The 26260-nt window shown below is 41.8% G+C and overlaps 1 protein-coding gene and 1 long non-coding RNA gene across 11 annotated transcripts in view; one reads left to right on the plus strand and one right to left on the minus strand.

Moving 5' to 3' along the window:
- Positions 1-2960, minus strand: part of LOC111937894 (uncharacterized) — a 77575-nt gene extending 74615 nt beyond the window's left edge. For all 3 annotated transcript variants that reach the window (XR_015278454.1, XR_015278455.1, XR_015278456.1), the window contains exons 1-2: positions 2840-2960; positions 1730-2430 (exon numbers count right to left, since the gene is read on the minus strand). This is a non-coding gene — a long non-coding RNA (uncharacterized LOC111937894). The remainder of the gene's footprint in view (positions 1-1729; positions 2431-2839) is intronic.
- SLC13A5 (solute carrier family 13 member 5) lies at positions 1912-25748 on the plus strand. 8 transcript variants are annotated; one of them, XM_086859218.1, is made up of 15 exons: positions 2045-2134; positions 5315-5392; positions 6811-6911; positions 10452-10580; positions 11350-11486; positions 11892-12106; positions 13396-13567; positions 14700-14822; positions 15336-15548; positions 16332-16453; positions 16728-16846; positions 17999-18160; positions 19150-19287; positions 20072-20232; positions 25428-25748. In XM_086859218.1, exons 4-14 carry the CDS (start codon positions 10482-10484, stop codon positions 20198-20200), a joined length of 1629 nt encoding a protein of 542 aa, XP_086715344.1. In that variant the 5' UTR covers positions 2045-2134; positions 5315-5392; positions 6811-6911; positions 10452-10481; the 3' UTR covers positions 20201-20232; positions 25428-25748. The 8 variants fall into 8 exon arrangements, with proteins under 8 accessions (XP_086715345.1, XP_086715344.1, XP_086715346.1 ...); XM_086859220.1 differs by lacking the exon at positions 5315-5392; XM_086859213.1 differs by lacking the exons at positions 2045-2134; positions 5315-5392 and adding an exon at positions 8064-8171 and having other exon boundaries at positions 6821-6911.
- Positions 25749-26260: the final 512 nt, after the last annotated feature.

The following is a 26260-nucleotide window of genomic DNA, read 5'->3' on the forward strand; positions in this document are numbered from 1 at the left end:
AGTCTTCTACAAACAAAGACCAGTTATGAGTGTTTTTAAAGTTTCAGGTTTACAGCCTTCCTATGTCATCACTCAGTTAACAATATAAAAAGTCACTATGCAGTTCAAACAATCCATGTTATTACCATGTACTCACTTTTATTTCAGGACCAGAGTCCAGTAATTCAAAACCAGGCATACCTCCTATTTCTCACTTTGGTGCTTTTTTATCTTTAACTCACCAGGACAGGAAAGTTTCACAGGGAGAAGTAATATATCATTTACTGAACAAAGTAGAAAAAGGATAGATTAAGAACAATGGCTTTCAGTTTCCCTTAATTAAACTGGACAAAGAGGAAATTATTCTGCCAGGAACTGAAAAACAGAGAAGGACATTCTGGTCTCTGCTTCAGCAGGGAAAGCACTGCACTGTTCAGAGTAGATTGATTTGTGAGGCACAAGACATGTTAGTCTGAGTTAAGAGAGTGAAAACAGACTGGCTATGTAGCAATGCTTCTTTAGTGCAATCTCATGGTAACCCACTGTGTATTGCAATCTAAAGAGCTTTGTGATACTCTGAGTATTAGCTTTACAAGATGCAGTTCCTCCGCAAAATATCCCATTTTTTCCATTAACTCAGTCTAGAATCATCCTGAATGAGGAAATCTATTCTAAATTTCTGAAATTCTGCAGTACCTTTTTTGTTGTGTGTCCTGGTTTAGGGGAAATTTGGGAAAGAACTTCCAAATGGGGTCCCTCCAGAAAAAAAAAATCAAGTGGCCCCTCTCCCAACTGGTTTGGGAAAAGATTTCCTTGGAGAAAAGTGGAAAAAATTGTTTATTTAACAGAAATTGAATAATGTTAAACAATAAAACCTCTCGCTGTTCGATGAGATGATAAATCAAAAAAAAAAATCCTTTTCATGGAGTGTAGCTCAGCTTGCTCAGGTTCTTATCAGTCCCTCTGGTGCTGGAAAGCGCTGAGGCCCAGGCCCCGGTGGGCCACAGGAGTGAGCTCCTGGGGCTTGTCTGGGTTTTCAGTCCAGAGTAGGCTTGAACACATCCAAGAAAAAGGGGAAAAAAAACCCAGTCCGGGGAACTTCTCTGCCTCAGCTAGCTAAAATTAACTAAAAGCAAAGGAGAGCTGTGTCCTGCTGTCTGTCCGTGCTGCAGACAGCACAGTCCAGGAGCAGGATGCAGAGGAGTGAGGGCTCTTTCTCAACACAAACTGCACACTTCTTCTTCCCCCCACTTCACTCTCAGAGCTAGTCTTAAAAGTGCAGAACTTAGTATGTAACATGAACAAGGTGATTGGGGATACAAGCATCATAAAGTCACCCCAGGACACCGTGGCTTGATTTTTGTTTCATCTTAACATTTTGCAAAGTTGTCCAATGCAGACATTTGATCTACAGAAACAAGTAACACTCATATCAGAGGAGAATTTAACATTATATGCAACAAGCCATCATATTCAGTAGGGAGGCAACTAGATATAATCCTACTATTTGCTTATCAGGAACAACATGAGCCTTCAACAAATAAGAACAGTTGCTGAACACTTTCTAGGATGTAAGCTTAAAATTAATTACTTAAGTCATAGTTATTACTTCCTTAAAACTGAAGCAGACTATAGGCAATGGATCTTGTTTGTGTAGATGTGAGCATAAATAGCCTAAGGAATTACCAAATCCCACATTTTTAGATAGAGTGTACCTATGGCCAACAGGTCGAGAAGGTTTGGAACTCACAGATGGGCACTGGGGTCCTGTAGAAGATCTGGTTGTATTTGTTAAAGTGGTTAAGGCCCTCGCGGGAAGGAGCAGCAGCGCGCCCCACGGCGGGCAGGCGGCGAGGCTGGCAGGACTGAGGGGAGAGTCACTTGAGTGACAGCTGGAAGTGAGATTGTGATTGGCTGGAGGAACACGCGGACAGCGTGTGAGCGGGAAGTTGATTGGGTGATAGGACACATGGCCAGCAGCACTGCAGCTGAGCCAGCCAATGGGAGCCCTTCGTCAGTTGAGTTCTGTTAGGCCTTGCTGTGGCTTCAGTTAAAGCTGGTGGAGATTAAAAGCACATTGCGATTGATGCAGTAAAGGGGTCTTTCTTGGATGTGAAAGCAGATCCGTGTCGCTTTGTTGCCCAGTTGTGACTGTGTAAGTATGGCCCTTTGCAGGTAAGAAGCCAAGCCCAGTGTGTCACTTCTCACCTCGTGTTTCTGAAGGGTTGGAAGTGACAGCAGAATGCTGCAATAGTCACAGGTAACCAGCGTGTCGAAAGACTGAACGTCTTTAAGAGCTTGAGGTGATGTGATAGTCTCTTCTGAGAGAGGGAAATCATCTTTCTTTTGTGGAGTTTGTCCAATGGCCTTGCTACTTTTCAAGACACACCAGGTTCTGCAATCCTCATGGCCCTTTTGAGTCTTCTATTTCATGAAAGATGGCCAATTACCCTGAACAAAGAAATTAATTTTTTATCACTTAATTGCAAACATACAAACAGAAACAATCATCAGTAATGGGGGGAAATTGAGGCAGCTTCTGGGTTTGGTATGGTCCATGTGCTGAAACCTTTCTCTGCCAGATACTGCAAAATTGCACACAGTGGTATTTTGAAAAGAGGGAACTTGCAGCAGGAGAGAAGGCTGTGAAAGAAACCTCTGCACAACAAAGTAGCAAGAGAGCAGGAACTTGGAAATGTGAAATGCATACAAACTATTTTTGTTTCCTACTCAATGGCTAGCATACTCCTGCTATGTGGTTCTTTCCTCTGCTGCCTCTCTTACAGGAGACCCAGATAACACTAAGGAAAATCCTAGAAACTCTTGAAATCTCCCCCTTTTAGGAGTGAAGATCTCTTACCAATTTTTGCGAACTTGCTCTCTCCTTGTCTTTTTATTCTGCTGGATAGCCTTTCGTCTAAAAACAGAGAGGAAAAAAAACCCTGAAACTGAAAGGATCTGTTGCAGTAACTCCGCCCCAAACAACTGTTTAGCCAAAAAATTCTTTAAAGGAGAAACAGTAACATTGCCAGACAAGAGTTGGGGTTTGATTTTCAGTGGGAATTCCTCACACAGATTAATTTGCTAATCCTTAGGAAACTCTGGGGTCTCAGTTTCTTTCTTTTCCCATGTAAGTTTGATTTACATTAGCTGGTTCAGCAGGTGGCAGGGGCTCCTCTGCCCCCAGCACCCAGACCTGCTCCGGCCCAGAAGCAGAGGGAGCCTGTGGTGCCCTGAGGAGCCTCAGGTCCATTGAGGTCCCTCCAGGCTGCAGGGCCTCAGGGCTGGCTTGTGGTGAGCAGGAAGACAGGGGCATGCTGCCATCCCCTTTGCCTCTTGAGGGATGGTCATGATAGTACTCAGCCCCACAGACCCACCCTGGCCTCCCAGGGGCAATGCTGCTTCCCTTGGACAAATGTTGCCAGCGCATGGGAGGTGTTTTGCCTCCATCTCCACCTAGGAGAAACCCAGCATCAGTCCCCCAGCCGCACGTGGGCTGCTCAGCCATGCCCAGCAGATGCCCAGGCCTCACTGGTTCCCCAATGACCCTTGGAGCACTTTGGGCTATCCAGGTACGTGCCAGGTGAAATCTCCAACCTGTATTAACCAGCACTGACTTTCCTCCCTGGTGATAGCTTGCTTTGCTGTGGCTGGGATGGACCAACAGCAGAGGGGCCCCAGGAACAGCAGATCCTGTTTCCTCCTGGACCTCAGCAATAATTTTTTAAATAGGAAACTTCAGAAGATATATGAATTAGAGAGAAGAATGAACAGAACTTCATGTTTTCAATGCCAAGAAGTTTCAAGACTTGCTGAAGGAAGGTTGAGCATTTCTGTACCTGTTGCTACAACTGATTCCTTGTAGCTGTATGATGCAAGTGGTGTCTCAGATATGACAGACCCTACCCAGTGTGGAATAATGGAATACAGAAGATGCAGAAAATACTAACTGACCTTCTTAGTCTGTCAAGCAGCGGCACTAATATTGATTCTTTTACTTTGCAGGAGTACCAGAAAAAATCATTGCACAATGTATCATAATGCCATATACAACAGCTACCACAGATGTTTCTCAGAAATTGGTGTGGTTCATTTCCCATCTAAACAAGCCCCTTCTGTCCCACATTTTTCTCTGGGAAAAATAAAAGAAGAAGAAAAAGGAAGCGCAGTAAGCCATTATTTAGATCTGGGAATAATTAGTGTTTATCTGGATTTTGTAACACAAATTATGTAATGAAGCAGAGAAAAGGCTTTTGAAAAAATATGTTAATGAGATGGCAGCTAAGGGAGAGGTTACAAAGCTGCCAATTCTGAATCAAATTTTTAACATGATTTTCTTTTGTATATTTTTTTTTTTGGTAGTCGTTAGCCTGCACAGCATCTGAATGGGTTTTAGGGCACAAACTGTATAGGAAACAACAATTCTAGGTCAAGAAAGACTGATCAGCTACATACACTGACTGAGAAAACCCCACTGACTCAAAATTCATAATGAGGGCTTTTGTGCAGAAAGTTGTTGGGCACAGGGATTGTGCCGAAAGGACTGTTCATTCAGAGTCTTGAGAGCTTTTCTTGGAAAAATATCAGATGCTCCACTGGGAACTTAGTTGAAAGCTACTCCTGAAGCAGGACAGTGGACTGGCAGTAACTGGGAAGGACCGATTGGAGGGAAAATGGAGAGCAATGAAGGAGTGGTTTTCTCTGAATGCTGGTAATAACTCTTTCTATTTAAATTCTGTATAAACCTTCCAGAGCATAACATTACTATACAAGACCTCTTCTAGGCATCTTTTGAAGGCAAGAATCACATAGAGGTAAGTTCTGAGCTGGTTGTTTTTTAAATGTGATTTTCAAAAGCCCAAGTAGAAAACATTCTATTTCTGCTAAGTCCTAGAATATCTCTGGTTCAGTTGTTTTAAATTTTGTTTCTCAGTGTCAAGTATAATATGACTTACAGTCCTTGTTTAATTTTATTTTGTTAAAACTTTTGTACCTCTGGCTGCTGCACGGAGCCTGCAACGTGAAAAAACTTTATAAAGAATGTGAGGAGTTCTTGTCTTGAGAGAGAGTAGCAGTTATCTAGGTCAAATGGTCTGCTTTAGAACAAGAAAACTGTACTTGTGTGCTTGGGCAGCATTTGAATTAGAGGCAGAAAATATGTCTATCTGTAATTAAATGAACTAGCTGCTTCCTGTAAAGCCACCTTTTTACAGACCATTTCTATCCTCCAATAACTGGAGTAACTGGGATGATTGCCTTGTAGAGATTGCGATCTATCAGAAAAGCAGCTTCTCAGGAATGAACTAAACTAAAAAAATAAATCTTTATTTTACAGTTTTTCTACCTGGACTGACCCTGGAATTCCTTCTTTCTGGGATTGATTTTCAGTCCGTTTCTCTCCCAAGTAATACAGGTCAGCCTTTTTTTACTAGACTTCAGCAGTGTCCCACTTGGACTTGGACTGCAACTCTTGGCCATGGTTCACATTATTGACTCTGGCAATTTGAAGTATGAAAGAGAAGATTGCAAGACTCTGCATGTGGCTTGACAATGCTGTCAAGGTCATCTAGGCATTTGCTGTCTTGGAAGGTGTGGCTGTTCCTGCCACAGCTGTTCCTTGTCCAGCCTAACTAGCCCAGTCTCCTGAGCTGGCTCTAGTGCTTCCTGAACACTTCATTGAATCTATTCAGCTCACTAACAGCAGAAAAGTGTTCTGCTTTCTTTGTCAAGTTAAATCAAATGAGTGCCAGAGCCACCAGCTGAGAAACGTTGCAAAGGCCAGGGAAGGTTGCTGGCAGTGGGCCACAAGATGGGCTTGGCTCTGTTACTTAAACCCTTGCTTCTTGACATGCTTCAAAATACCTGTGTTTATTAGGGCAGGAGAAAAACAAATGGGAGAAGTGGTATCTTCTGGATAGTGGGAGAAGCCAGGAAAAGGGATTTCAGGTACAAGAGACTGATTCAGGTCCTGGTTCCACTTCATGTCACCACCCATGCCTAAGCTCCTTTGTAACACAAAAATTTGAGTTCCTTTTAAAACTGATTTGAAACTTACTACCAAGAACAAGAATAGTACATTATTCAGCCATAGGGTATCAAAATTTGGCCCAAGGGAGCTACAGTCTTCTGCTTCTAAATGATGTCTGCAACCAAAAGCTAATTTTACCCACTGCTTCTAAAGCAGTATTTAAAGCCATTGCTCTCTTCTATGTTCGGAGCCAATACTGACTGGAGGAAAGGATTCTCTTATCTTGAAGGTGGGAAATTAGTGCTCAATTAGCATAAGCTGAATTTCAGGTGGTGGGAGATTTTTGTTTGAATGCTCTTTGGACCACCTAAAACTCCTGGATGTTTTGCAAGTGCTTAGGCTCTCTGCAGTTCCCTTCTATCCAGCTATCAGGCCAGTTTTGTAAAGTAAGCAGCCAAAACTTTGTCTTCTTGGCACAATGAAAAGGAACCTTATCATCAAATGATATGAAGGCAAGTTTGCAGTAATTCTGCACAGTAAGAGAATATTGATTACCTTTTCTGTATTGACAAAAAAGGGACTGAGGCATGAATTAGCTAATTTAATTGCCCATGGAGTTCCATGTCTCATCCCCAGGTACAGCAAGAAAATCTTCTTTCACAATATTAGTCCATCTAAAGGTATCAACATATTTTTTGTCTTTCTCTTTATTTTCTTTTTTCTTCACTGCATCTTATTGAAACAAGAAGACAACAAATTATATTTGCACTGGACTCAAAGTTCACCTTAGAACAACTCCTTTAGAATTAACTATTTGCATTTTCTTATTTAAGTGCTTCTAGTCCTTTTTCTTTTTTGACTAGGAACCATTTATTCATTGGAGACAGGCCACAGGAATGCAAGTTTTGGCCAATTCCCCATTTTCTGCTAGACTTTGCACTGGTGTGAAGTTTCCTCTGTGTTGGTAAGTTACCCAGAGGGACTACTTCGAAAGGTTTGAAGATTTGGAATCTGCCCAGATCCGGTTGGCTATTGTTTTCTCAGTGGGTATTCACTGCTTTTATAAATGAAAAGTAACGTTGGAGTGTCTTTTTTTGAACTTCTGTCACTCAAGTTCCTCTGGTCAGCAGAGGACTAAGCGTGCAAGCTGTAGTCAGAGCTGCCTCATTAGTTGCTGTGGAATCTGAAATTCTTTATTTCTGTGAGTAAATGCATAGTAAGACTGTATTAAGAGACTGCAGGATCAAATTGTTGAGATATGATTTATGCTGACTTCAATTTCAGGTGGCTGTTGCCATTCCAGAAGCAAAACCTAAAATAAATACCAACAATTTGTTTGTCCTCTGTCTAGTTGTCCCTTTCTGCCTTCTCAGTCGTGCTGGCCACCATCAGTAGGGCTGTCCCTTTGGATTCCGAGGCTGCGCTGTAGACGAAGTCACTGAATTTAACATTAAAAATAACCTTTCAAGTTAACCTTCCTGGGTTATTTTTAACCCAGATCCAGAGGCACAATGCCTCTCAAAATAATAGCAAAACACAACCATGCATGCCTGCACAGACCTTTGTTTTGGGGAGACCCCCACTATGTTTTTAACTCTCCATTTCCCTGAAGGAGCTCAGTCCTTCCCCAGCACTGTGTGAATGAGCGAGGGACGATCCTCCCTTGGCGTCACCAGCACCTCACGGAAGTCCTGCTCCCGAAAGGGGCCGTGTCAGCACCTGGGTCCCTGCAAGCGACGCGCACTGTGCCAGTGTGTGCTCGCTGGCACCTTTCTGTGGGCTCTGTGAGCAGGGAGAACACTCCCACAACACTCCCGACTGGTGCGATAGCTGGTACACTGCCGTTGAGCCGCTTTCCTTGGCACGAAGGGGCTGCAAAAGCCCCGCACGGAGGTGGCCGTGTCCCGGCGGCCCGGCAGGGAGGGCTGGTCGGAGCGGGGCCGGGGCGCTCGGGGCGGCCGGTCCGTTCCCGGTGCCCAGCCGCACCGCTGCCCGGGGCGGCCCCCGGCGGGGCGGGCGGGACGTGTCGCCCCCGGCCGGGTCCCTCCCGCCCTGTACTTAAAGCGGCGGCGGCGGGCACTGCTCCCGCTCGCGCCCTGACCGTGTCACCCCACAGAACATGGCCCCGACGTGCCTGCGGCCCCTGCTGAGGTTCCGCTCCTTCGCCATCCTCTTCCTCACGCCGCTGCTGCTGCTGCCGCTGCCGCTCGTTGTGTCCACGCGGGTAAGTGCCTGCGGGGCCCCTGCGGGAGCGGAGCTCGGCTCCGGCCCTGCTCCCGGTGGCTCCCACGCACCCAACCCACCGTGCCAGTTAGGTGCAATTCATTGTGGGCCGAGACAAACCCGTGTGTAGCTGGCGCGTTTGGAATTGTCTGCATCGTGTCGTAGCGATTGGAGGGGGCTGAAGGGCTCAAGTGCGTCCCCCAGCTCTCTGCTGAGGCTCTGGTACTCCCAGCATGTTGCTTGGTGACATTCTCCATCCTGATGCAGTCAGGGTTGTGTTGTCTGAATTGGTCAGGATTTCAAATGCCATGTCCTCCAGTTCACCCATCTCACTCCAGGGATGGCGATGGCACCATTCCTTTGCGTTCAGTGGAGTTACACCGGCATAAAATTGGAATAACCCAGGGAAGTTTGGGGTTTAATGCCTTGTAGCCTTGATCAAGTGTGACAGCACAGTTTGCAGTATTTTTGCCTACTAGAGCTTTGGAGGCTATTCTAATGCTAAAAACAGCCTTTCTTTTGAGAAACTTGCATCGCTCAGTCTGGTTTAAAGTACAGGAAAATTTTATCTTGTGTTTATAAACCAAATGGCCAACCCTTCTTTAAGTTATACCAGCCTAGCCTTTCAGTTGAATGGTGGTACTTTATATAATTGGGAATCCTGACTTTTAAGCTCTACTTTGGCCAAAACTAGGAAAGGTCATTTCCAAAAGAATAAGTATGTCTTCAGTTTGCCATTATTTCTAGGCATATTGTGTCATTAGTCTAACCTAAGAAATTACAATATTTCACAATGGGAAAGCAATATTTCTGTCAGGGACTGCTTTTTCATGTTTCAGCCACGAGGCAGGTCACTGTGTTTTGTGTCAACTGTACAGAAACACCAAAGAGACCTTCTGTGACCGTTCCCATAAATCACAGATAGGTATAGGTATAAGTACAAATATATATTTAATTCCAAATCTTTGGTTGTTTGAATTTGCCATGGTTGTTGGAGTTAATTTATAAGCATCATTGTATTTTTGAGCTTCACATAAATTATTTCCTCTCTACTCTCTAAAACCAGTGTTTTGAATTTTATTCACTTAGAGTTGTTTATCTGTCTTTCATACTAGCAACAGATTAACCACGGTCAGTTCTAGCCCTGCATTACTGCAGCTTATGAATTGTATCATAAGCTGACTTTATATGTATAAAGGAAAGAGCCTTCAACAGGATCTGCCTGATATCTTCTAGTCTCTGAAGAATTTTTCCTCTCACAATTTGTGCTGTAATTAATCGGGAAAGTTGAGGGGAGAAAAATTCAAATTACTTACAAAAGGTGTTTTCTGGTTCTTAAGCTTCTCAACAAAATTAAGCAAAACACAGTCCTACATACTAATATTACCTGATGTCAGTTTTTAAGTGTGACTGTCACCCCATTTATTTTAGCAATAAAGTCACATTTGTTGTATTAGAATAAAATCCTATAAACACATGCCCTGAATAGGAGCAAATACTGAACTACAGAACACTGACTTCAGCTTTCAAACAGTTCACTGTTAGCTAATGAATGCTTGCTTCTCCTGACAATTTTTAGAGTATAAACCACAGAAGTCTGGGATACAGAAATGCCTGATTGAAAGCCCAAAAAGACAGTTTGCAACAATTCTAAACTAGGGAATCCCCTTAGCAGGTAGTGACAGTATGATTTGGGAAAGTAGTTTAATACCTCTAATGTGCTTGGTCACAACAACAACAACATATATATATATATATATATATATATAAGAGTTTTACTTTAGGAGTTACTTCACAAAGCAAAGAGCTTTTAAATTATTCAATGAAATAGTTTCTGAGTGTTACTGGGCATACATCAGAAATTGTGAATTTCAGGCAAGCTAATCATCCACACTGGGAAATTTGGCCATCCATTAAAAAAATTAACTCTATATTGCTGTTCTTGGCTCCTAGGTGTAAAATTTGCTGACCTCAACCACCAAGAGGTACTTTCACAGGGCAAACTGTGCACTTACCTAGTGGTGGAAGATTTATTTTTCTCACAGCATTTATTTTGTGTGGATGTATTAAAGCAAACATTACGGCCTTCTTAGTCAAAAAAATCCTTTTATATAAGTGACTTCAAAACATGATTTAAAAGTGCAAGTTTAAGTCCTCATTCAGTGTAACTTGTTAAGCTACAGACAGTGGAGTGTGTGAGCCACTTGTAAGAGCTACCAATGTGTTTCTTATCTTTAAAAACAGTTTCTAATGCTTAAGTGTATCTTCTATTATGTTGCAGGAGGCCAGATGTGCATATATCATCATCATCATGGCTGTGTACTGGTGCACTGAAGTGATCCCCCTGGCTGTCACCGCCCTCATTCCAGTGGTATTTTTCCCTCTGCTTGGAGTTCAGACTGCTAAAAAAGTAAGGAACTCATGCAATCCAGATCTGATACAGAGAAATCCAGTGCTCTGATCCCCCACCAGTATTTAGCCAACGAGTCTGTACTAGTGTTCAGGGTTCTTATATGGGAAGATGCTGAACTACATACACATTTGCCCAAACTCAAAGTGGGAGGCTTGAGGTGGTAGAGGAGAGGGTCTGTTTTGGGCATGGATCCTGCAGGAGAGCATCCCACTCATGCCAGCAGTGTGTGTGCTCCCAGCCTATGAGGAAGTAGTGCTGTCAGTCTTCTGGGAGATCTCAAAATGCATGGGATGAACTTCTGAGAGGATAGATGGCATGGTGCCAGAAGGTATGCTGTGTCCTCCCCAGATCTCATCCTGGGCTGTTTGTGCTGGAGGCACAAGACACAGGCTACATTCAGGTTCTGTACCCCAGGTTCACTACTGTCCAACAATCTAGTAGAGGCAGGTATGGTTGCTGAAGATGCTGAGAGAGTCCTTTTGGAGCTCAATATTTCCAGCGCCTTCCATACTTTGAGCCCCCAAGTATGTTTCAGGAAGCTGGTGTCATTTTGCACAATGATGCACAAAGGTTTCTTGCACAGGTGAGTCAGCAGTTACCCAGGAGATCGAGGGTCCAGGAAACTGCAGGGAGCTCTCAGGCAGCAGCTGCCTCTTGTTCCAGTGTTGGCTGGGGCCTGGTCCAGTCCATGGATTTGAGAGGGTGGTAGGCAAATTGTACTAGTGAAATAAGTATTTTGGCCTGATGTACTTTCTCTGTCTTTCAGGTGTGCTTTCAGTACCTAAATAACACAAACATGCTCTTCCTTGGAGGGCTGATTGTCGCAATTTCTGTTGAGCAGTGGAATCTTCACAAAAGGATTGCACTGAGAGTCCTTCTGATTCTTGGGGTGAAACCTGCACTGTAAGAATATTACGTTGTTTTTTCTTACCATTTCTCAGTTTAGCAGAGGCCTGGTGATGGCATTTAACAGTTGACAGAGAAAGGAATAATTGCCAATTCAGCTGTACTTTCACAGTTTCCGGAAGTGAAGTCTAGCAAGAGGAACAGTTTATTTGTCCTTTATCCAAAACTAGTATCTGACTGAATTTTAGAGGCTTGCCTTTGGGGACAAAATTATGACAGGCTTAATCATGCACTGGGATTCCTTCAGTAAAGGTGGGAGAGCTGTCCTAGAAGGGAGTCACTGTACTAGTGGATGCTGCACACATCCCTGCCTGGGCTTTGCTCTCCAGATTACGGTGACTGCAAAGCCTAGCAGCATCTGTTCACTTTCTTCCTCTCCTCTCTGTCTTTCTCTCTTTTCAGCCTCATGCTGGGATTTATGGTAGTCACTGCCTTCCTGTCCATGTGGATAAGCAACACAGCCACCACTGCCATGATGGTTCCCATTGTCCAGGCTGTTCTGGATCAAATGGACAGCACGGAGTATGATGTGACCATGATGGAACAAGCAACTGGGCAAACAAATGCAGTGATTGAGCTGGAGGAAAAGAGCACATCAGAGTCCACTGCAGTGCACGGTAAGGGCCTTCTCACCAATAAGCTGATGCTACTGAACTTGCTACACAGCACTCCCCTACCTAGGAGTGCTGTGTACCCTTTCCAAGGAAAGAGGTTGGTAACCTGACCTAAAATTCCTTAAATACATGACATTTAGGTTTTACAAAATAGCTTTCAATTTTGATGGCTACCATTTTGTGTGCTAGTGCTAGATCCCAGACAGGTTGTTATGTTATTTTCTTCGAGCTGTAGTCATCCTCCCACAGTTTCCCCAGGCTTAACCACTTGTTTAGGGAAGTGAAGAGCATATCCTGTGGGAAATAACAATCTCAACCCCCAGCATACTATTTTCTAAATCTTGTGATTATCAATGGGGATTCAGCTTCTAGGTTGATATAGGACTATTTGAAAAAGTTATGTAAACACAATCTATTTTAGTTCTAGGATAATAAATACCTCTTTATTGACCAGATTTTATGTGGAGGTGGGGAGAAGAAAGAGAACTACTTTAAAAGCCACATGGAAAAGAAGATAAGGTGTAATTTGACTTGCAGTAGACAAACTGTTCTTGTGTGTGATCTTACACTGATGCTTGATTCCTTAAAGTCCTCTGCCAATGCTGTGGTTCTGCAATAGGTTTCACTTCATTTGAAATATGCGCCCAAACTCAGACCCTCTCATTTCACTGCTCTGCTGTGCTGTTACAGAGGGCTATATTATTAAATATGATTAAAGATCAGATTCCAAGTGTAGTGAAGATAATAAGAGTGTGCAAAAAATACCCTTTAACATTGTTGAGTTGGTTATAATTGCCATAAATTCTTTGTCCTATTCCATTAGTCTAGTCTGACTTCAAGATTTAGAGTGTTAACCTCAGAGAACAATGGACAAAGCAATAAAGTTTCATGACATAATGCCAAGCAAGGATGTGGGTTTCAGTAGGGCTTTTTTCTGCCTATATTCATATCCGTTAAAGGTAGTTGGGTTCTCACTATGGAATTGGAATTGTTCCAGTGACTGTGATGTTTGGCTGGTGGTACACCTCTCTGTGAAACAAGACATTGCTGATGAGGAGCTGTGGCCCTGATGTGGGCAATAGCATCCTTGGATCACGTAAACCCAGACTGTCAGCCTCTTGCTCTGGCCCCTCATGAACATTAGTCTGAAGTATTTAGGGAGATATCTGTGGGTTTTTCAATTAAAATTATTGGCATATACAAACTGGAAGCACTAAGCCTACAGACCCTATCCTGAATTCTCTGTCTTTCCTTTACCTTTACCTGCAGCAAATAATTTTCTTTCTGCCTAGTTATAAGCAATGAACAAGTCCCTGATGACCCCAGATCTTCTGAGGAACAGAAAATAAAGAAGCGTATATGCAAGGGAATGACACTTTGTGTATGCTATGCTGCCAGCATTGGAGGAACTGCAACACTTACCGGAACAGGACCAAATGTGGTACTGAAAGGCCAGATGAATCAGTAAGTAATTTTTGCTTTTTCTTTTAGTTACATTGTCATACTGTTTATGTGACCAATTGACTGGTCTTAGATGACAAATTAATTTGTGAGCTTCGAGCAGTAATTTGAGGCACTGAGTCTGAGAAATGTGTATGAAGTGTTGGGCCTCATCTTTTTTGCTTCAGCATCTTTTAAACAGAAGCTATGTGATGGAATTAAATTCTTCTGAGAAAACTGGAAATACATGTTGACAATCGACATGCAGGTGGTTGATTATGAGCTATTGGTTCTTCTGTGTCCTCTCTTTCAATTGAAAAACAGCACATCAGAAGAGGAACTGCAGTAACGAGCACCAGAAGAATGTAGATAACTCTGCTCATAAGCACACTGAAGAGAGCTAGAAGGAGCTTGGCTCCTCCTGTAGCAGCGTTCCTCCATGCTGTGGTTGTGGAAACTGCAGTTGTGTTGTTCTCTCATTGCTAAACTGAGTTTGGGAACTGATCTACATGGAACCCAGTCTGTGGTGGAAATTTTCCAACATTGCTTCCTTGTGTTGCAAGTACTTCAGCCTCAGCTGCTACATTATCTGTTGGTTTTAACACCCAGCTGGAAGTTTGCTATTGATATTTTTCCTCCTATCATTATCAGCAAACACAGAGAATTACAAAAATTGCCTTTCTTAAAACGCTGTCTTCATTCTTTCAAGCCAACTAGCAACTTCTTCATCTGTTGAAGGCAGCAGAAGTATAGTTATTAATTTCAGGAAAGACATTTCTTCCTCTCTTATTAGCATGAATTGGGAGGAAGAAAAAAATATCCTGTCTTGGGATAAATGAACAGGCATGTTGGAAGTGAAAGGTATCTAGGAAGTATGTGAGGTCTTTCAGCCACACTTGTCTGACTGAGACCCAAAATATCCACATAAGCTCCTATATGCATCAAAGTATAACACAGGGAAAACTTACAATCATTTAAGTTATGCTCTGAAATCAGGCTGCCTTCTCCCATGACTTAAGTTAGGCTGTGGATGTTACCTATGATTGCTTGTAATGGTTGTCCTAGATTTACATGCATAATTGTCACTAGCACATATTAAAGGTAGAGTAGATTACTAAATGTTTTGACATTCATACAGAAAGTCATTTCTTCACAGGTTATACCCCAACAATAATGATATTGTGAATTTTGCTTCCTGGTTTGGATTTGCATTCCCAAACATGATTGTGATGTTGGCACTAGCTTGGCTTTGGTTACAGTGCTCCTTCATGGGACTCAAGTGAGTATTCATCTACACAATATTGTGTAAACCCCTAAGTAAGTTAGTTAGTTTACTGAGATATCTGGCTAAAACAAATGCGCTGACAAGTTATTAATTTTGTAGCAGAGAGTAGGTTCATTTCACAGAAATTTTGAGGTCTGAAAACATTTTATGTTCATGGGAGGTACATTAAGGCAAAAGCCTTATACATTCTTAATCTTCAGACAGAATTGCCTTTCTGCTTTTCAATCTCTGACCTGTGAGTTTCAACCCTAGGAGAGCCAGCATAGCTGGTTTGCAGCCATTGATTCAAACCTGACTTTTTCATCCCAGGTTACTCCAAATTGCCATCCTTTGATAGACTCCATTGTTCTGTGAGAATTGGTGTGTTCCCACAAAATGTTTTGGCACTGTTGTAGTTTATAGCCTCTGCTGTGGTCTGTGTCTGTCCCCCAGAGTTCAGAGTGATAAGGATGTTAAATCTCTCTAATATATTGATACTTACATTATTTTTTCCCATTTTTCTCAAAGCTTAAAAAAAAACTGGGGCTATGGGACAGAGAGAACTGCAAAAGAAAAAGCTGCATACAATGTGCTGAAGGAAGAAATGAGAAAGTTAGGCCCTGTCTCTTATGCTGAATTAAATGTCTTCCTGTTGTTTTTATTGCTGGTGCTCTTGTGGTTTACCAGAAACCCAGGCTTTGTAAAAGGCTGGGCTGCCAGGCTCTTCTCAGGAGGAGACAAGTAAGTTTTTAGGGTTTTTTTCCATCTTTTACCGTCTTGGTTATTAATCAGATTCTCTTGCTCATACATTCCATTTTGAATGTGGGGTCATTAATTCCAACTTTACCTGACTTAACATGTTTGCTGGGCTTGATCCAATGGCTTGTACATGACAATACCAATCACCTATGATTTGACAGTTTGTACTGCAGTGAAAAGGTTAGAGATTGAGACATGGAGCAAGCTGAATCTTCTAAAAGAAAATTCTGTTATGCTGCTCTCAGTCACACTGATGCACACCTTGGTATTTTGTTTGTATGAGCTCCAATCAGTTGCAGTTGCATTTGAGTATTTGGTAATATCACCTTTAACCAATACCTTAGAACTCACTGGAAAATTGATTTTGTGCTTTGAATGGCTTCTTTGCATAATGTTCGTGCGTGGCATGTTAGGAACATAAAATACATGTTGGGACTATCATTCAGACCATTTCTTTAGATGTCTGTCTTTGCGATACAGCTGTTGAGTCTTGGCTTCAGCACAGAGAAGGAGCCCTGCTCCATGAGGGATGAGTTGTCATCCAGAACTCTGCTTTTTAACATGTATTGTAGTATTGTAGCATGTTTCTTTTATTATTGTGTTTATATTATGGCAGGTCTGAGAGACCTCAGACATGAGTTAATGACCCATTTTTTTCTAACCCCAAATGGGATGGCAAAAATCAGTGACTAGAATGCTAGAAGGCAGACCTTTTCTAGAAGAAAGGTGTTCATTTTCTAACCAGTATTCTCTTTTCTTCATTAGGTATATCACTGATTCTGTTCCTGCTATGTTTGTTGCCCTGTTACTGTTTGTGCTTCCTGCTCATAAGCCCAAATTAATAGCCTGGAATCAAAGCATGTCTGACCCTAAAAAGACTGAAGAAGGTATTCAAAAGAGGGACTGTAGTACTGTGAAACAGCTAACCCACTCAGCTAACAAGGCAGAATCATGCACTGGATTTGCATGCAGTTCTTTAGAGCAGGTCACCTACCTCCCTTGTTGGGAAGGGCTGGGGCACAGTATGTGCTCATGTGTGTTACCCTCACTCTGTGCAGACTTCTCACGTACTGTGCATCTGCCCACCAGTATCTTATAGAACAGGAGACAAAGTGTCTTCACTCTCCTAAAACATGTTCTATTTTTCATTTCTCACTTCAGATATAAAAAAGCCATTTTTATCAACCTCGCTGCTAGAATGGGATGTGGTTCAAAGGAAGATGCCCTGGAGCATTGTGCTGCTGCTGGGAGGAGGTTTTGCTTTAGCTGATGCAAGCGCAGTATGTACTGACATCTGTTTTTCTCTGACTCAAAGGAGAACTTCCCTGGTTTGTTATCTGGCCCATATTACTGGGCATGCACCCAAAGCCAAACCCAGTAGCAATGTTAGGATCTGGAGGGAGATCTAAATTAGCGAAAACCAAGGAGAGGTGAATGCTTGTGAGTCTTTTCCAGGAATTTTTGTTTTCTGCCCAAATTTCTTTAATTTATCTTACTGCTTGGAGACTGACGAGTAGGTTGAGATCTTCACTGTCTGGACAGTCCAGAAAAGAATACTTTCTTATTTCTGTAATCATCCCAATCACAGCCCTGGCTAGAAAAGTAGAAGCATAGATAACACTTGTCAGATTTTCAGAACCATTTGAGGTTTGTTTAAAGGTTATATATCTTCAGACTTAAAGCAAAACCACTGCTGAAATGGTCAGAAAGAAAATCTGGGTTGATGCTGTGTTCATAAATTCACAGAAAAAGCAGCTAATTCTTAAAACAGGAAGGAATTTTGAGGTGAGACATATTGTTGCCTTCATCACTGCTAAAATGCATCTAAATCAAAGCAAGCATTAGCTGTCAGTAGTGCAATACTTTGGGGAAAGTTATGTCACATCTTTAGTTTTGTGGCTAATTAGGTTTTAACCATTGGGCAAATTAAAGCTCTGGGCCTTACATTCATCTTTATACATCACACATAAATTAATAAAGCTCCAGAGCATTAAAAACTAGCAAGTCAGAGATATTGTAACCTGTTAGTATCCAACTACTGACTGTTTTCCTACAATAGAGCATTCATACAGAATCATAACCTTCAGAAACCTTAGAAAAATGTGCCTAGAAGCTTTCTGGGCTATAAATTAGTCTTTGCAATGACGTCAGAAAAGTTTTCTTGTTTAGTCAGAAAACCATAATTTTGTAACCTATGTGTGAGCAAGTATTTGATTTCCAGAAGAATCAGAAAAGTGTGATTCAGTGTTATGTCTAGTTGGCAAGGAATTTCTTTTTGCTTTTGTGACAAATTATTGTACTTTCCTGGATGGTGTTTGTATAATTCAGGACTCCTTTAGCATTATTAGAACAGGAATGTTGCCCATAACATGGCTTCCTTGTTTGCGAGTCAGGGTTTTAAACCTCCCTGAAACCCACTTTTTTTCTTGCAGAACTCTGGGCTCTCAGCTTGGCTGGGTCATCAGATGACTCCCCTGGGATCTATCCCACCATGGGCCATTGCAACAGTGGTCTCCCTTATTATAGCTGTCTTCACTGAATGCACCAGTAACGTGGCCACAGCTACCCTCTTCCTGCCCGTCTTTTCATCCTTGGTAAGATTGCTTCTGTCCTGTTACCCTGGCAGCTGGGGGATCAGAGTTAAACTGGGTGGCAAAGCAATATTATTATTTAGTGTCTTGGATGTTGCTCCAGTGTACTTAAACGGAAGCCAGGTCATGCCTTCTGTAAGGCATGTGCTTTGGCCTTGGAGAAAGTGAGTGACAGTCACTTTTTCAATGCAGGTCAGAAAACATCAGTTACTTCTAGTCAGTTTGAACCATCAGCTTAGAACTGGAAAAACACATACACACACACACACACATAAAAAATCCAAACCAAAACAAAATCCAGAACTTTCTGTTGATGCCATTGAATTACTCATCTTCACATTTTGTACTAAAATACTCAAAGTGGTAGGCCTGATTATTAGAAATGTGTAATTTCTCATAGGAGCCCAGAACAATTTTAAAACTTAGGGAGGAAAACCTGGTAAGTTTTGCTGCCTTTCCTCAACAGAAATGAAAATGTGGCACAAAGAGAAAAATAGGTTACTTTGTCCTTTAATTAGAAAAGGACAAGCACTTTATTCTAGACTATTTCATCAAAACAAAATTACCCCAATCAAGGTACTGAGCTAATAATGACTTAATTTGGCACTTAAGTTTTGAGTCCCACAGGGACTAAAGTCTAAGAGTGTCACTCCACGTGCCTAGTAATTATAATTCCCATTCCTGGAAAAAGGGTGGTCGGAGGTTAAAGAAAAGATTGTTGGATATATTTGACCAGAAATCCAAATTATACCATAGAACAAAGCAAACAAGAAGAAAGAAGCAAGTGTTGCTTTTAAGTATCATGGGACAGGAAACAACAGCAAGTTATCTTTAAGCACATGTGGATTTCAGAATAAAATGTGAATTATTCTGGTGATGTAATGCAAGGAAACAAAATAAGCCTGTGTATTTCAGTGGTCTGGGGTAGATTGATCATGTATGCTTTTCTTTTTTAATACCCCCAGAGTGATATTCTCTCCATTTCATTGCAGGCTACATCTATCAAGATCCACCCTTTGTATGTTATGGTGCCTGCTACTCTTAGTGCTTCATTTGCCTTCATGCTACCTGTTGCAACACCACCAAATGCAATAGTGTTTTCTTATGGCCACCTCCGTGTTTTGGATATGGTAAGATAATTGTCTTCTCTCTTATCTGAAATTCTCCATTGCTTTCTTCCTGAAATATGGTGAGAGTTTAATTTTCTTTGCAGAGTATTTGCAAAGGACCAGGAAGCTCTTATGGGCTGTGACTACCACTCTATGGCCTTCTCTTCTGCAGTATTAATATTGTGATAAAAATTTGCATCTGTGAAGTAACAGTACTTTTCTCACAGGCTTTGGCAGATATACTGACTGGCCCAAGTGAAATTAAAAACTGACAAGTCATAAGTCTCTGAAACCTGAAGGGTTAAAGTGCAGGCATGCCCTGCAGTGTTCTGGGGCTTTGGCGAGTGTCTAAAGCCTTGTCTCCACTGGAGCTGAAAGCAGAAGGTAGTAATCAGTAACCCTTGGCTCTGGTCCTCTGATTTTCTGCCAGACCACACAGGGCAGGTTCTGGGCAGAACACACAAACATTACTGGCTTTCTAACTGGGTACTTGAAGAGCACATAGGCTGTCCTCTTAACTAGTAAGAAAGACTTGTTACACATGCCTTAAAGCCCCTAGACTGGTTATATTCATAGCAAAGTGCTCAAAGACTTTGCACAGTGTGTTCCCTGGTGTTTCCACCTAAGCAAGAGCAGAAGGTGATGGATACAATGGCTATTTCTGTGACTTACTTGACTGAATTCCGTGACTATGTACAAGTATGTCTTGCTGCAGTTTGCTGTGTTGGTGTTTGAATGTTGCTGGTTTGGACTTGCTGTGCTGGTGTTTGGTTATTGTTGTTGGCTTGGATTTTTTTCCTCACAGGTTAGAACTGGAATAGTGATGAACCTCATTGGAGTCTGCTGTATCACGCTGGCCATCAACACATGGGGAAGACCTGTATTTGGGCTGGACACATTCCCAGCCTGGGCAAACAGCACAGCAGACCAGTGAGCTGTGAAGAACTCTTGTGTTAAATGAGGAAAGTACCTTTAGTAGTCCCTATTGCCTAAAGTCCTGTATAGAGTCTCATCACCACTTCAGATCCAGTGCTGGGTGTTTGCTGCCTTCCAGCAATCACCAGGTTTGAACCAACCCAATCTTACTCCACTTGTGATGGAGACAAAAGTGTTTGCAATTATACAACCTTATGTGTTGAGCTCATAAGTATGATCAAGTGATCCATTGTACCTCCAATCAAGGTCAAGAATTAGGATTTATCAGACTTTCAATAAAGAAAGGGGAGGCTGTTGTATCAAGTGGTTTGAGCTATTATATCACTGGTATGTACTTGTAAATCATTAACATTGAACATTACACTCAGGCAGGGGCTGAACATTCCTTACATCCTTGTATCCTGAGCATTCCTTGTATCTACAAGTCAGAAACTGTACAGAGAAATCTCTGTTGTCACTTGTCTAGTGAAGAAGGGGGTACATGATGTTATGTTTTAGTTGGTCCTCAGCCATGTGGTGGGATTCTTCCAAGTCAATATCCAGCACACTTTCTCTCAACTTTTTTCATTCCCAAGTCTCAGTGCATTTAAACACCTTTACTGAGGATTGAGATAACATAATTCCATGCTAGTCATGATTCAGCTGATTCTCAGACAATGATGCACTAAGGTTGGCTCTGTGTTTCTTGTGGCAATTAGAGGCAAGGGAGCCTTTCCCTCAGTCACAGGTGTGATTTCACATGCCATCCAGTGTTTTCTAGTGGTAGCTTGGAGATGACCAGTGGCCCATAGGACTTCACATCTATCGCAGAAGTTCCTGAATTGGCTCCTGATGTGCCTTAATTAATAACTCTGCAATTTTTGAGTGAAGCCAAGACATGAGAAAGGCTCTTATTAATGCCCTGGGAAAAAACTGATGGACCCAGATTCTAGTCTTGTGCATGTGCTGGCTGACAGCAGTGGGAGTTACCTGGTGTACTTTGGAATTAGTGTCTCGTGAGAAAAACAGTTTTTAACCTATTTATGCCATTTCTGTTGCAGAAGTAGTCCACAGAATTATTGGTGTTGGGCTGGATGTATTTTGACATTTCCTTCAGCCCTGGGGGATGGTGGTGGGTGGGAGGTAAAGCAGTGTCTTGCAGTGGAAAGATCTGTGGGTATGACCTGGGATTTACTCCTAGACATCCCCATGCCAGTCAATTCACCTCTTTTTTGCCTATTTTCCCTCCTAAAGAAGATGTTCCGGAACCTATCTACCTCACCAAGGTGTTGTGAGGACATAAGGGGCAAATTCTGCAGCCATAGTGATTCCCACCATGATAACAGGTGCAAGGTGTTAAGTTATAGAACAACAGAATTCTGTCTAGAAGATCAGGCATATAGCATAGTACTGTGTGTAGGATATTTCATAGTTCTTTTATTAATGTGAGTTTTCTTTATGGAACTGGAAAAATACATTTTTATCTAGAAGTGAGGGAAATATTTATCCATAAAATGAACAGGTGCTTTTTTGAGCAGAAAACTGCTTCAAGAATTGATTTCTGTGCCTTTATCTTTTGTATTCTTTCATGGTGCTAAGCACTATAAACTGTCTGATGAATGTTGTTCCTGAGTCCCACCAATGGCTTCTTGTTTTCCCAGTTGGCTGCATGTGGTGCAACCTCACACTTCTTCCAGGGAATGGTGGAGCATGTGGATAAACACACTTCCACTTGCAGAGTCTATCTAAGGAAGAGGCCAGTTCTAGTGCCAAGAATTGGCTTGCTTACAGATATTTGTCACCACCTGAAACTTAACAGAGTATTTTTTTGAAGAAAGTGAACAGTTGAACACCTTCTGTCCTTTGGCAGTCACCACTTAATGCTGATTTGCATCTCTAGATATCTAAATGCATTTGAGAAAGGGACTTTCTCTGCTTTTTGATGGACTTTCACAGTGTGAGAACATGTTATTTTTGCCAGATACATGGTGCTTGCTCTGTCTGACAAGTAAGATACAGGGGAGCTTGCATGGGTAGATGACACTGAACTTGGCTCAGTTCGTGCAGATAATAATTCCTCTAAAACCGGTTCCAACTAAAAGCTGTAGGATGGACACTTCACTGTCCTGTTTGCAGAAAATAATGCTCTGAAAGTTTCTTGAAGGGGAGAAATTGCCCTCATGTCAGCTAGTGCAGAACTTCACTCTGTTGCTGGACAAGAAGAAAGCAAATGCTTTTTTCATCACACAGGGTAATTCGTGGTCAGGAGTGCTGGGCCAGGGGAACTGTGCATGTGGGGTAATAAAGAGTGTTTAGTTTATTCTAACTGTGAAGTATTGGATGTGTCACCTCTCTGTACTGTTAATAGCATTTTCTTTCTGAGACACTTTTGTGACATCCTGTGATCGATTCACATTTAATTTAAATGGGTGGGTTGCATAATTGGAGCCTGGCAAATAAAAACTTTCTTGAACTGTCTCCCCTCCTGTGTAACATAGTGGACCACTGGTTTCTGCATTAGCTTCCATTGTAGCACAGTAAGATCCAGGAAGGTACACAATAGTGTATAATGCAAAGCAGAGATTTGGACACCACTCTTAAGTGTCTTCAGACCTGAATATCTGTGGATTATCTTCTTTCATCAGCTAAGTGATAACTCAAGTTTGCATCTCTGAAGATGCTCAGGTGGCACATCAGGTGCCATACCCTACAAACTGTCTCATTAATTTCAGAGTAAAGGATTATAAGAATCTAAGAAACACAACCAGTTTTTAAGAAATAATGCTGTACAAACTTTCCAATATAATAGGTACAAATGGGCTTTTCTTCAGCATCAAACATGCATGGTGTCCTGTTCCAGTGCCCTGAGTTATATGTTACTTACAGTGGACAATGCAAGGACAATCGCTTTGTGACTAGATCTGACTTACAGCCTCTTCAGATGCAGAACAAGTATCATAATGGAAACTTACTGGGCATGGCATTTATTTTGTTGTTCATCAAAGGATTATTGTTTTAGATGTAGAAGCGTGATGGTCCTAAGGTAGTGGCATAAAAGAATCCGTTTTCTCCCCACTTTAAAACACGTACCCCCAGCATGCCCATAAAACATGGGAGGATCCTCGGTGTGGGCTTTGTCAGGGCAGATTATTCAGCCACCCTGAGTGAGCAAACAGTTACCATTTTACTATACAAGTGCAGAATGTGATTCCTTGTGGTCAGTGAGTCTGTCAGCTGGCCAGCTGGCAGCACAGCTGGCAGTGCTGCCAGCGAGGAGCTAAATTAATGCTTTCTCATTTTCTGCCCACTCCCTATGGATCCTTGGCTTTTCCTTTTTTTTCTCAAAATACCAATTTACCAAAATATCAAGTTGCTAATGCTGTTTCTGCAAATATTGAATGTCCCAAACCTGCAGCATTGTGGTCTGGGCTGCTGTTGCACAGGGTTCCTGCTTGGTCTTGTACCAGTGTGCAAACTTGTTCCCACAGTGTACTAGTGCTTGGGAATGGTCTCACAATCATGAATGAATTCATGAATAACCAAACTACAAGAAAAAATACAAGGGGAGAACAAAGGTATTTCCCACCCATGTGTTGAACATCTAGATCTGTGAAACAGAAAAGAAAAATCTTTCAGTATTCTCTATATGATCAGAAGAGGTCCCCAAGCTGAAGAGCAGTTTGGATTTGTTGGTGTTGTCCACTGAGTTCAGAGCAGCGGGTAGTACATTCCAGCTGAGTTCTGATCACACTTGAACTCAGTCTTTGGCTTATTCAGTCTCTGTTTTCTAGCTCAGGTGTGTTGCCACTTGAAATAGCAATAACCTGGTTATGGCATTTGCTGACAAAGTTGGAATTGGACAGTTGCTGAAAATCAACCCAGAAAAAGAGTAGATCACTGAATCAGTCCTAGCCAAAATGCAGCAGTGGTTCCTTAACATACCACCTCTTCCTTTTTAGTAATGACATATACATTTTTACATACATCACATCTTTTTTTCCTCCCAAGTGTCTGTGCTAAATATGCAAAGAAGTGGTGGTAATGAATCCTGAGCCCTTGGATGAAGTTGACAGAGTTTTCACAATGTTTTCCAGTGTGGGTGAATAAATGTGTGAGTTTAGACAAGTCTGATCAATCTCTTTGTGCCATTGAGAGGTTTTCAACACTTCTATACCTTGCACCACAAGGCTGCCAGTCTGCTGCAAGAGACTTGTTTGGCTCAGCATTTGTCTGCATGGTTTAATGGCAGGGAGCTGATTCTCCTCTTCCCAGAAGAATCATCACAGTGGCAGGTCTTCAGTGACAGATCAAACCTTCCCCTATGTGTACCTTTGCTGGCCCCTGTCTGAAGGGTCTGTGGCACAGAGAGGGCTTGCCATGTACTGCAGAGTGTCCCTGCTTGGCAGGGAAGTTCTGAGGGGAGTACAGCCCTTACCATTGGGGGTACAGAGTAAAGGCAGGCATGCCATGCTGCCCTGAGGTGACTGGGGACTGCTTAATACGTTTGGTAGTTATTTAAAAACAGAGCTGATTTTACTGAAACTATTTTTGCCCATTTAGGTTTTTCTGGAGCGCTTAGGCAATAGTTGCCCATTCATTATGGTGTAAATGTAGATTTACATTTACTGTAGATTCTGGCCATAAGAAAGAGACTGTTTCTTCTGTCAGAGAAAATATGTTATTCTTCCCCAGGTTACTTCAGTGCTTTATTTACCCACACAAAATTATTTCCCAGTCTTATTTGGCAAATGGCACTTCAATGAGTTTTCACAAGCCGTTTCAGGCCAGAGTGTGAGCCTCATTACAATGTTCATAAAACATTCTTTATAAACAAACCATTTTCTTGAAAAACAGAATGTTCCAGATACTAAATCTAATTTATTGTAGTTTCCTTTGTGAGCTATTCTTTGAGAACAATGACTTGGGTTGGGTCTTAGCAAATATTTCAGAAAGCCAGCTGAAGATCTAATTTCCACCTGAAACAAAGTTAACACAACCTTTCAATTAAGGAATGATTATTCTGGAGGAAGTTTCTATTTTACTTCAATATTTTGCCTTGCCTATACAGTCAGAAATCAGAAACATAGGAATGTATATTATTACTGGCAAATGTCTGACGTCAGATTCACCTGCTGTTCAGGTGTCCTAATAGAAGCCTCATATATTTTTAATCAACTTATTAATGAAAAACATAAAATGCTTTCTGACACATGACATTTAATCTTGAATTTATCTTTGAATTCTAGTGTTCGTCTGAAGCTGGAGGAGTACCAGAGTCACAGAAGTACATTTGCCAGTGCCTTCAATAAACCAGTCTTTTTACACTTTATCATCCAATTCGCAGCTCGCTTGAATGGTATTTGGCATCTGCAGATGAAGTGGTTCCACCATGATTGTCATTGGCTGCCCTCTGAAATGCACATTACCTGCCAGTTTCTTGACCTCAAAAAAGAGAACTCATGGAAGAGCTAAGCCTTTAATTAAATATATTCTGACAATTGTTTTAGTCACTGAAAACTATGATCTTGTTTCTATTGAATTAAAATTATAGCATTGGAGTAAAAAAATTGCAGACTTTGTGCTGGTTTGTTATAAATATAACATAATGCATACTCTGCTCTCTGTTATTAACCATATTTGAAGCACGATGCTCTCCAGTCTACAGGAGCTGTCTTGCAATCTGTGGGTAAAATTCTGTCAGACGTTGCATGTTAATATCAGTTTGCTTTCTATTCCATAGCAGTAGGTAAATGGGTGAACAAGAGGGGATGTCCTGGGTTTCATGCACTGGTGTAAAACACTTCCCTGTTTCATCTCACGTGATAAATTTTCAGTGATTAAATTGCTAGACCTTTTTTCCTCTCTGGTGCAAATGCACTGCACTATGGTGTCATAGTCACTTCCTCAAGAGTTTGCCTTGAAGATTCAACAGTATGCTAGACAAGATTTTATTTTCTCTTGTGTCTCATAAAGCCTTGGTGGCTTCAGGTCACAGAAGTGGCTCCATTTAAGAGCTTTGTCTCTATGCCAGTTCTAATGAGTTAAGATAAACTTACAGTCCTAAACCATCACATTTCTG

Source organism: Cyanistes caeruleus, chromosome 21 (assembly GCF_971803275.1).
Source record: "Cyanistes caeruleus chromosome 21, bCyaCae1.hap1.1, whole genome shotgun sequence".
NCBI classification, from domain to species: Eukaryota; Metazoa; Chordata; class Aves; order Passeriformes; family Paridae; genus Cyanistes; species Cyanistes caeruleus.

Bases quoted from the DNA above. Each gene is read 5' to 3' on its own strand.
- SLC13A5 (XM_086859213.1), top strand. From the start codon at position 8,067: ATGGCCCCGACGTGCCTGCGGCCCCTGCTGAGGTTCCGCTCCTTCGCC. The intron at 11,487-11,891 runs GTAAGAATATTA...CTCTCTTTTCAG, and splicing joins CTTGGGGTGAAACCTGCACT to CCTCATGCTGGGATTTATGG. The intron at 18,161-19,149 runs GTAAGATTGCTT...ATTTCATTGCAG, and splicing joins TGCCCGTCTTTTCATCCTTG to GCTACATCTATCAAGATCCA.